General features: G+C 42.8%; 1 protein-coding gene across 1 annotated transcript; it reads left to right on the forward strand.

Moving 5' to 3' along the window:
• The first annotated feature begins 2,014 nt into the window (after window positions 1-2,014).
• On the forward strand, window positions 2,015-4,901 carry GGS23DRAFT_578793 (uncharacterized protein). The gene is made up of 4 exons (XM_051517013.1): window positions 2,015-2,611; window positions 2,669-2,756; window positions 2,815-3,970; window positions 4,032-4,901. The coding sequence occupies exons 1-4, from the start codon at window positions 2,350-2,352 to the stop codon at window positions 4,596-4,598; spliced, it is 2,073 nt and encodes a 690-aa protein (XP_051369817.1). The 5' UTR covers window positions 2,015-2,349; the 3' UTR covers window positions 4,599-4,901.
• The last annotated feature ends 6,731 nt before the right edge of the window (window positions 4,902-11,632 follow it).

The raw sequence follows: 11,632 nt of genomic DNA on the forward strand, positions 1-11,632 counted from the left end.
GGAGGAGGTATCCCTGCCATCTGACACAGCCGGTACTACGGTGGTGTCACTCAAATCTGCCCATCGGCGGAAGCCTGGCTCTGCTGTCTTCACATCGCTTAGCTCCGGAATGTCAAGCGGATTTGGGCTAGGAGAAGTGGTCGAGTTGAGAGGGCGTCAAGCGTGAGAATTCTCAACTTCTTGCCCATTGCCTTGTAGTGCCGACAGCTAGGTAGTGCATCTCGGTTGATTGCCGTGTGTGAGGCCAACAGACCCGCAACTACGATAACTTCCTGCCTTGGTGTTAATATCATACTTGGCTTCCAGAGGCCCTGCCTAAAAAAACGTGTGACGATGGCCTCGGGCTGGGGATGCACAAGAAGGCGTCAACTACGCAGTGCGCACATCGAGCGAGCATAACTTAAAGGGCCGCATATGATGGTAAAAATAGGTAGCTGGCCTAGCAAAATAAAACAAAATCAAGAGGAAGGAAGCCTAGATCAAAATCAGAAGAAGGAAGGGAGAGTGACAACGTAAGGTAATATAAAGCTAAAAAGAAAAGACCGACGCCGATCGGATTCGAACCGATGCTCCCGAAGGAATTAGATTTCGCTGGAATAGAGCAGCGTGCGCGTGAGATCGATATTGCACGCATTGGTGCTCAGTCGAGATAGGCTTGAGCCCTAACCTATACCTACTCCTAGTGCTGCTGCGACTATGGGATGGCGCCGATGTGATTCAGCTCTAGAACGTGCACTTGCCTACGTGTATTATCGGAGTCTAGGATAGGGAACAGTCCGGATAAGAAGGGGATCCTGGCTTTTTTTTTACCTGATTAAAAGGGGAATCTTTAGGGGTTGCTCTAGGTACCTATATCAGCGTCGCCCAGGGCTCGTCCCCTACCAGGGGCATTCTGCCTGCCACACTTCGGTACGACAGGAATTCTGGGAGTGGGGTTCAGTTTCGGTGTCTGAGGTAATACCGACTCGCTGAGCCGCAAGCGGGGTTATTCCACCCATTGGCCTCCTAGATGATGAACACGCACCGTCCTTCCCCACGCCTGATTCCGCTTGTTCACACGAAAATCTATGCAGCGCGGATTTCTCGCACTTGGCTCGGCGCTTCTCTGTTCCTAAAACAGAAGGACTTCGTCGGCGAGACTGGACTCGAGACCCCAGCGGATGATTGCTAGTCCATGACATATTCAAATTATCCTTCAGATAGGATTATATCTTAGGTTGTCCAACCAGTCGGAATGGCTCTAGAGACCATCAACGCCTATCGGCTAGTCCAAGCAACCCTCGAGGAATATTTGGGCACCTTGTTTCCAGGCAAGATTACTTGTACCGTGGGTATTGTCTTTTAGGAATTGCCACTCTCAAAGGTCAAGAGGGTAGGGAAACGTTCCGAGAGAACTAATGCCGGGGCAGCGCAAAAACGGAGAGTATATCTTTGACATTCCTCGGTCTTTGACAAAGGTAGGAATGGAATTCCCCATACTCGCACAACTTCTTCCTGTTGGCTATCTAATGGTCGGCTTCTAGGAGGAGACGACCTATATCCTCGACAACCTTCGTTTTTAGGAGGCACCGCGGAGACCCTCTAGGACTCCCTCTGGAGGGCGAAAGGCTGTATGGGAGAGGCCAGTGCGTCATGGAGCCTTACCAGTCTGCCCTACGGATAGAGATGAGGGGCGAAAGACTGTAGGTACCTATAGGAAAGGCCGGTGCATTGTGAGGTCTCACCAGTCTGCCATAGGGGCTGAGATGAGGGGCACCGGGAGTAAGCCCGGGTTCAAAGCTGTGGATCGGCGGGCGCAGGCTGGGAAAACCCGCCAATGAAAAATATAGGCGTCGAGAACTCCATGTAAAAGAAAGCCTACCTATGAGTACATCTTGAGGCGAAGAGTGATATGTAATCGGACAGGATAGGCAGCACGGGTACACCCGTTATACATGATTAGTTGCTACGTAGGAATACATTATAGTATCTTCGGGTGCAAGACTGCCTGTAGGTCGACACGCCACGCTAGAACGAACATAGAAGAAGGCCACTTACAGGTAATGAAACACGGCCTTTGCCTCCACACAGATACATCTAGGGAGCACTGTCGCATGCGCCTCGATAAAATACGCCCTAGCATTACAGCCAGCCAGCCAGCCGCCGGAGGCTCAGATGTAAGCGCCCGCTTACTCGTCGCTTAATTTCGAAATGTCAATTCCCTACAGCACACTCCCAATACAGATAGCCTCGCCCGAAAGGCCCAGATAGACATAATTACCTATAAAGGGCGGCGGGCAGAAGGAAATCTAGGTTCCTTCGGGTCTTACTCATGCCTTCGGGACTCACATTACATCGTTATTATCAACTATGCCGTTAAACTCTGCTGGACCGAGCAACATGACGGGGTCCAAAGGAAGCCCCGTGCCAAACCAAGACGATAACGAGTCACGATTCCTTTCTTCATGCGAAGACTCTTCGTTGTACCCAACCAACTTGAAGCTTTCTCTGGTCTCGGAGACCACCCTGAAGACATACTACGAAGCGTTACTTAACGAATCAGAGAGGCTGTTCGACACAGCCCCGAGACCTAAGTTGCTGAAATTCTGGGAAACTAATAGTGAATGTTCAGGTACTTTTTTACCCCTTTCTAGTAGGAAAGCTGTCCTGGACACTAAATCAGCGATAGAATTTGGGGAATACCAACCTTCAGATGTTGCCAGCTTGAAAAATCACTGCCAGGAGAGTAATCTGCCCGACCCGGCATGTCGCTATGTGTATGACACCCATGAGAACCATAGCTGCTCTCTAAAAATGCTAATTATATGCGCGTAGCTTCATCCGGTCTAGAAACGCAAGGGCTCGGCTGGGGCTCACACGAGACGACTTCACTTATCTATCAACTTACCACCAGGTGATGCCTTCTTTTCTAGACCTCCTATTTACTTGCGGAAGGCAAGAAGGGCTCCGCAGTTTTTATTACACGGCCTTCCGCCATGGCAGCTACCTGAGTAAAGATGATACAAATACCAGAAACGCGGGCAACATCCCGCGCCTAGGCCGATCAGGCCGACTCATCCAAAATTGTTACAATCTCCATTCGGTCGAGCGGTCGGCTTCTACTCCGGAGTGGGGGTGGTCTATTCGACAGACCATCGTGTATAATTCCTTCGATGTGGAAACGGGAAAATCCTTCTGGATCTTCATCAAGGGTAACGAAACTATGGAGGGGCGCATCGTGGGCGCGACCAACTCAGCTATATGCGCGGACATGAACGCTAGCTCGCATCAGACACCGACTAAGTCGTTTAACGCATCACTCGCAGCCCATTTTCAGGTGATAGAGTGGTGTGGTGGGCAGTGGAGAGACTACGTTAATGAGTTGGACGAGAGACTTCGAAAAGGGGCAAGGGATGTCCTGATAGTCGATGTCGACAACCTCACTGGGCCGTCTAGCGTGCCAATTCTTAGCAGGCCCGGCACGTTTATCAACCAAAAGAGCACACGGGCAACCACCTCCAAGTCGCAACCGTCTTCTCCGTTAAGTCAGAAGTGGAGCTCTCTTATTAGGTTTCCGTCCATGTCAAAAGGGGAGAAAACGTCGACGGTGACCGAGACGGAACTGATGCGTCCCACCCACGCCGACCAAATCGTCGAAGAACCCGAGCAGATCGACAATAGAAACGACAATGACAACGACAACGTAGAACGCGTGTTCTCTTTCGAAAAGCTACAGGGGCTACACCATCTGGGAGAACACCTGCAGGAAGCGCTCATGGTGTTGAGACTAAATCGCGGTGTCATCGAAGATATCATCGAATATTACGCCACTATAACCGAAGGCGACGGGTTTCCTTGTGAGATCAAGGGTGGCTGTAAGTCGGCCGTGGCGGGATTTCAGGAAAAGGCCCGCGGTGTCGAGAAAGAGCTCGGGATACAGCAGCTGAGACTAGAGACGCTGAGTATCCTACTAAAAGATCGGTGCAATTTGGTGGGTTTAAGATTCGACGGCCGCTCCCTTTGCTCCCGGCAACTGATACAATAACTTCTAGTTCCACACAGCCCAGCAATATGCCAATATGCAGGCCAGCAAGCACTTCGCGAAGAACGCGCAAATATCGACGAATTTCACCACCGGGATGGCTGCTAGGATGCATGTCATGACGGAGAAGATGCACGACGTCGCCCTCAGAACAGGCCACCAAACGGTGTCGATGCATGCGATCACCGTATTTACACTCGTGTTTCTACCAGGAACTTTCCTCGCCGTAAGCATTCTACTTATACTCGACATGTGCGTGGCTCTCATGACTCGGCAGACATTCTTCAGCAGCGGCATATTGCGGTGGCAGGACTCGGGGGACGGCAACGGGCCCGGCCAGGGTTATAGCTGGGTTACGGAGCGAGATCGATTGTTCCTCTACTTCGAAATTTCCGCGCCCATGATGTTTCTCGTCGTCGTCGGCTGGCTAATCCTGTTCCTGAGGGGGAGGAACGGGAGAGATATAGAAGATGAGCGCCAGCAGTTAGACGAGCTCGAAAAGGGGTTTTATTCGTCGGCGATGGGGAAAAACTTCGGCGAACCAGCCGACACGAACGGAAAAGAGGCCAGATACTGATAGGTGTAGGGACCGTACGATGGAACCGAGAGGGTCACTGAATTGGAAAGAAGAGGATATAGACTCGGATAATACAGCTGTGAGTATTGGCTGGAGCTGGTGCTTCAGATCACTTGTACTCCGTTGTTGTGGGCTGGAGCGTCAATCATTTTGGTGGATCGGAGCCAAAGCAGAGCATTAGGGAGGCACTGATGATGCAACCGCAATTGGGTGATTGCTTTGGATGGCCTCAGCACCGAACCCTAGGTACCTAGTTACAGCTATTGACTCAAATAAGGGTTAATATAATCTATCTGTACCCAACCGCGAGAGCTTCTACGCGTAGTATTTTGGTCCTATATATCTGTCACGTAGGCATGCACCCCTAGTAGGAACCACCTAGCTTACCTAAGCTAGTTAAGCACTACTATATATACCTATAGATCGCTCTATACTCTTTAATAGCTTTCCTTCTTTTTTAGTTAGTTAATATATACCTTCTTATCCGTATTTTATTACTTCCTTTACGAATAACCTATTAACCTAAGCTTAGCTTTCGCTAGTTACGTAATAATTATAAGCCCGGGATACTTTTAAGGAGCTATTATTACTTAGGTTATTTTAACGTAAGTAAGTAATATATATTTATTTATTTCTTAGATCTTACGATTATATTCCCTTCTTATTTCTATACCGGTACTCTACTTCCGTATTTAATAATAAATAATCGCTTACTTATTTCGCTATAATGATTAATACGTCCGAATTCTCCTTAGATAAGATTCCTATTAACGTTTACTTACGAGCCTACGATAAATAACTACGTTAGTTCCTTACGCTTAAGTTAATAGTTATTTAGTTTAGTATTTAGAAGGACGTTAATCTAAACGGAGCTAAGTTTAACGCTATTCGAGTCGTAGTAGGTATTTTTAAGGAGTATATTACTTAAGAGAACGAACTTCTTAAAGAAAACTATAAGAAAGCCGTTTACGAATAAGCGTCGATCCTAACTAAAGACCGAAGAGATTAACTACTAAGGCCTAAGGATCGAACTCGAGAGTAATAAACGGTAGCGTATAATAAGTTCGTTTTCTAGTAAATAACGATCGAGGCTTAAATTATAGCTATTAATAAGTAATATAAGGTTTTCTATGGTTAGATTTTCGTATTTATTTCTATAGGCTTTCTTAAGGTAGTTAATATAGAGATATAGTTCCTAAACCTTAACCTAACTATTTAAAACCTCGTAAAGATCTTCCGTAAGTAAATAGCTCCTACCGAAGCCGTTATTAAGACGTTCGTTAGGCGAGAATACCGTAAGATACTCTAGAGAGTAAAGGTAGGTACTTATAATCCCGAGTAATTTTACGTTATATAGTAATATACCTTCCTTTACGCTCGCGCTTATTATATTAACGAGATTAAGGGCGTTATAAGAGCAAAGGATTTCCTCGAAGTAGTTAAGGTTAAGATCGTAATCGATTAGGTTATATAGATATTAATTACTCTTATTAAAGCTAATAAACTCGGCGAATAATTAAAGACTCTTAAGTAATTAAGTATCGTATTTAACGCTTTCGCTACCGAGAATAAGTAAAAAGGTAAATTAGGTTATAAAATTTTCGTAATAGCTTACTAAGGACCGATTTTAAGAGCGAAATTAAGTAATAATAACGGCTAAGGAAAAGTAACGAGCTACGAATACCTTTATAAGTCTAAAGGTAAACCATATTTATAGGTAGCTCGCTTTTATAAAACCTTATAAAAATCTATTACTAATTAAACTATACGTAACCTAAAGCCGATTCCGGTTAATATTATACGAAAAATCAAAGCTAGATACGATTTACCTAAGTACGCTAAGCTCCGAAACTAAATTAACCGCTAGGAGTAGGACGTTTCCGTAAATAATATACTTAATAATCGCTCCGGAAACGGGAGAGGAAATAACGCTACTACTTAATTAATTAATATTAGCGTAATAATAATCGACCTACGTATTATATACTTATTTACTTAGATAGGGATTTATTTTATTATAAACCTAGTCCGATACTTATTATCGGAAAGTACCGTCTTCGATAACTATAGAGTAATTTACTTTATTAATAATCGTAACCTTTTAATAAAGGGGTCGTTCGTTTCCGCTAAAGATAAATAAACGGTCGAAGCTAGTACTACGAGCTTTCTTATTATTAGTACGGGTCGTAAGATTATCGAGAAGTATATCTTAAATTAATTTAATAAGCCTACCTTTAATTTAAAGCTTAAAGACGTCGTACTTATTAAAGATTTCTACGTTAATATTATCTTAGAGGCGAAACTTCGTAGTATAGGTATTTAGTTTTACGGTTTAGATTATACTTTAAAGAATGGAACCTTCGAGAAAAATATTATAGTAAGGAAGCTAGAGCGACGTTTTAACCTAGTCTTTTTCGAATTTAAGTAGTTCTTTTTTTATTCGTAAGTTTTACTTATAATACTATTTATAATACTATCGAGTATTCTACGTAGCGTAGCGTTAATCGTAGTAATACCTTATTTCCCGGAAAGAAACGTCCGGTAGAGAAGATCGAGAGATACTATTAAACCGAGAAAAGACTCCGAGGCATTTTAATACTAGCGAGTAAGGTATCTTAATCCTAAGGCGTTTAAAGCCTTCATTAAAAACGCCCGGAACGTTAAGATTAACGGTATACCTATAATTAAGTACGAATATTATAGTTAAGCGATAGGTAAGAGAGTAATCTCGCGCCGTTTATTAATATATCGCTCGTTACGTTCTTTTTAAAAGGTATATTAGGATTTATTTAACTACCCGGAAGGTTACGACGGATTTAAGTAGCTTATAGTAATTAGGGATAAATTTAGCAGAATGTTATAGGTTAAGACCTTAAAGAGTAAGTAAGGTTTACTAGTAATAAGAACTCTTCGATTCTTTAAAAGATAGGTTCGGAAGTAATTCCGACTCTTAATTTATAAGATACGTTACGATAACGAGCGTTTAATAATAAGCATTAAAGGTATATCCGGATATAAGATTTAGGTAGTAAAAGAAGGCATTAATTTCGAACTCCCGCCGGTTAATACTAAGGAGTTAATAAGTAGGGGTAAGAGAGTTAAATAAATTATTATCGTTAAATCGATTAAGATAAGGATTAAAGTAAGGTTATTAAAGAAACTATAGCCGGAAACCGTTAAAGCCGCGGTATATCTAATTAATATTAGCCCTAGTTAAGTATATAATCTTCGTATACCTTACGAGCTTTTAAATATCTAATTTAAGTAGTACTTTAGATAGTATACTCTAGAGGTAATAAGGGAGCTAACGAGCGACCTACGACCGGATTAAAACGGTATTTATATATATAGGTATCGCGCGTATCCTTTAATAGGAAAGCGTACTTAGGATCTTAATAAGAGAGGATTTAAGGTAAACCTACGAGCTTATATCGGGTATTTAATAGGATATTATACTAGTAACCTATACCGAATTTAGGTTCCTAGGCTAGGTAAAGTAATCCTAACTAGGGATATAGTTTTTAATGAAGAAACGTTTTATAGCTAAATAAATAAGCTAAAAGTGTCACGGTTTTAAGAGCTGTTCGCTGGGTAAAAGCCGTATGTTAATAAACTAAAGCTAGACGAGGAGAAAAAGGAGAAAAAGTATGCCCTGTAGGCCGTACTTGCGATAACTAGCCTTATCCGCCGTAGGTATTAATTACGTACTAAGCCCTGGTACTAGCTAGGGCCTTACTATAGGCGTAGCTTATTATATAAGGTCCCTTCCTGGAAAAAAAAAGTACGCCCTACCGTCCTTTTTTTCGGCGTTTAGTCCTGCCGCCCTTTTTCTTCGGCGTTTAGCCCTAATAACCTAACCCGTTTTCTTTTCGCGCCTTAGGATACGTACCGTATCCTTAGGTATTGCTTCCGTTTCCTAGGGTACGTTACTTACTCCCCGGGTTATTAATTCCGCCGCTTAAGGTATTAGTATATCCCTAGGCCTCCTTCCGTTCGTACGTTTCCCGGGGTATTAATGCCCCCCGGGTATGGCCTTATTCTCCTTTTCCTTTCCGGCGGTTATACTATACCCCGGGGTCTCTTCCTTCGCCGTTTCCTTTCCGGGGCCTTTCGTTTCCCGGGGTATTATACCGGGCGCTTCTAGCCCCCCGGCGCTCTTTCCCCGGGTCCTACTTTTCCCCGGGATTTCCTCCGTAGGTCTTCCGGGTTTTTTCGCTTACCGGGTACGCTTTTCCGGTAGTTATTCCTTCCGAGAGCCTTTTCTCCTTCGCCGTTTCCCGGGTTACGTTATCCGCTTCCCGGGCTACTATCTTCGTTCCCCGGGGTATTACTACTCCCCGAGGGCTACTAGTTCTGATCCTCTTGTTAAACCGTAAAGCTTTAAAGCCCCGCGTACGAAGTTACGTATAAGCGCCTGCTAGGTTTAGCCTAGCTTCCGTAGCTACGGAATCGTCGGTTCGTCTACCGCCGTTTAAAGACCTTCGTTTATCTTCCGCTAAAGGACGTACTAAAGCACGCCGTCCGACTCGTTTAAAGACTATCGTTTATCGTTTACTAGCGGAGCTAAGGGCTCCGCTTAAAGGCGTATTAAGGCGCGCCCTTCCGTCTATTACTAAAAGGCCTAGGTCTCTTCCGCCGTTTAAAGGCTAGGGGCCTATCCTTCCGTTTAAAGGCTAGGGGTCTATCCTTTCGTATTACTAGCGGAGCCGTAAGGCCCCGCCGGAGGACGTATTAATAATACGCCGTTCCTATTCGTTTAAAGACTATCGTTTATCCGTATACCGCTAGCGGAGTTTAAAGGGCTCCGCCTAAAGGCGCGCGGGGGCGCGTCCTTCCGTTTATTACTAGCGCCGCTAGCGCCTTTATCGATGCTAAGAGACTGGTAGTTTCTCCGTAAACCGCTAGTACCTTTAGTACCCTTATCGAAGTATTATTATCCTAGCTTAACCTATCGTTTCGTCGCTATTCTAACGCCGTTCCTTCTTTATATTACGCCTCGGGCGTTCTTGATTCTCGACGAGCGTTATACTCTAGCGCTTTATTATCTTTTTCCAGAAAAAAATTTTCCGCCGTTTTTAGCCGTAGATTTCGTCGATTTCGTCGTTCTTTTATCTCGAAATTACCGTTTAAATTACGTTTTCTCGGGGTTATCGGTCGTTTTCTTTTCGGGTTATCTTATGTCGGTTTTCGTTTATAGGTACTACCGGCGCGTATATTTAAAAGCTAATACCGCCTTTCCGACTATTAGCTTAGTACCGCTTCTCTAAGGGCTATATCGCCGTTCCTATTACTAATTCCGCTCGCTTCGATATTACTACTTCCGTAAAACGATAAAAAAAGGTTAGTCTAGCTTTTTGTTACGGTTTTAAGAGCTATTCGCTAGGTAAAAGCCGTATGTTAATAAACTAAAGCTAAACGAGGAAAAAAAGGAGAAAAAGTATGCCCTATAGGCCGTACTTACGATAGCTAGCCTTATCCGCCGTAGGTACTAATTACGTACTAAGTCCTAGCACTAGCCAGGGCCCTACTATAGGCGTAGCCTATTATAAAAAGCTTAGTAATTCGAACGAGAAGAGATTAATCGAATAAATCTCTCGATACGTATAAGTAATAACGTTACTTAATTAATTATCGAAGTACCAGACCTATAGGATTCGCTTATATTATTTAATCGAGAATTAAGTAGCGAATTAATTCCCTTCGGAGGTAGCGAGCCTACCTCGGATAACGAGGATCTAGATACGACTTAATCCGCCGGTCCTAGCTCGGGAAAGGGATAGCCTCTAGAAGAAAAAGAACTAGAAATAGATTCCGATAATTTAAAATACGAAACGGCTAGGTCTAAAGACGAGTAACCGTAAGAAGTAATAGAATTATTCGAATTAATCGAGTAGGAAATATAAGAATAATTCGAAGCGGAAACCTAAGAGAAATTAAACGAAGAAGCGGAAATATCCCACGGGCTTCCGAGTTTAAGACTTACTTTAATCGTACTCGCGGAAGCTACGGGAAGTAGAAATACTCCGATAAGGAGTATAAAATAACTAAAGTTAGGTATGGCTACTAGTAAAAGTACCGAAAGTCCGGAGCGGCGAGTATATTTCGCCGACGGAATAAATACTCGGGAATAACCTCTAAAGTAATTAACTAAAGAAATTCGTACTTCCTTTAAAGAAAAGGAATAATATAGCCTATTTCCGTAAATTATTTAGCGTAAATAACGTAAGAGAAAGGTCTATCTTCTTATTATCCATTATAGTAAAAGGAAGAGAGGAGAAAGCCCGGAAAGGGATAAAATAATAAATAGCTTAAGTATTAGAATTTACGTAATATCGGATAACCTAACGGCTAGGAGTAGCCTTTTAAGAGATCGCTAGTTCGATTTCGTAATAACCTTCTAACTTAATTAATTAAAAAGATAGTAAGTAAAGAGCTACGATAAGTATATTACGCTATATTAAGTTTTTATAATAGCCGTTAATTAAACGAAGGCCGAGCGATTAAGCGTATTACTTAATAAGATAAGAATTTACCGCGACGATTTACTTAAACCGTTAAAGATATAAAAGGACTTAGATAAGTATTTATTAGGAAAGCGATTTAAAGAAAACGTTAGATCTAAGATTAAGGCCTTTCTACGTATTAAAATATAGCGTATTATTAATCGCGAACGGGTAAAAATAAAGCTAATTTTATTAATATAAGTCTTCGATTATAAATTCGACGAAGATAATTTCCTTACTACCTATAAGTCGCGCTTAATAGCGTAAGGAGATTTATAGCCTAAAGAGTTACTCGAGAATACTTACGTAGTTACGTTAGTAACGAAATTATTCTATATAATAATAACTATCGTAGCTTAATTCGACCTCGAAGTTAATTAGTATGATATTAAAAACGCGTTCCTTAACGTAATAAGACCGGAAAGCGACCTTATACCTATAGAGTTATTAAACGAGTTTAAGGAAGAGGGAAAATGCGCCTTCGCTATAAGAATAATATACGGGTTTAGAGATTTACCCCTACTTTAGTTT

The sequence above is a fragment of the Durotheca rogersii genome, assembly GCF_024521655.1.
Source record: "Durotheca rogersii strain YMJ 92031201 chromosome Unknown GGS23scaffold_20, whole genome shotgun sequence".
In the NCBI taxonomy this organism is placed as follows: domain Eukaryota; kingdom Fungi; phylum Ascomycota; class Sordariomycetes; order Xylariales; family Xylariaceae; genus Durotheca; species Durotheca rogersii.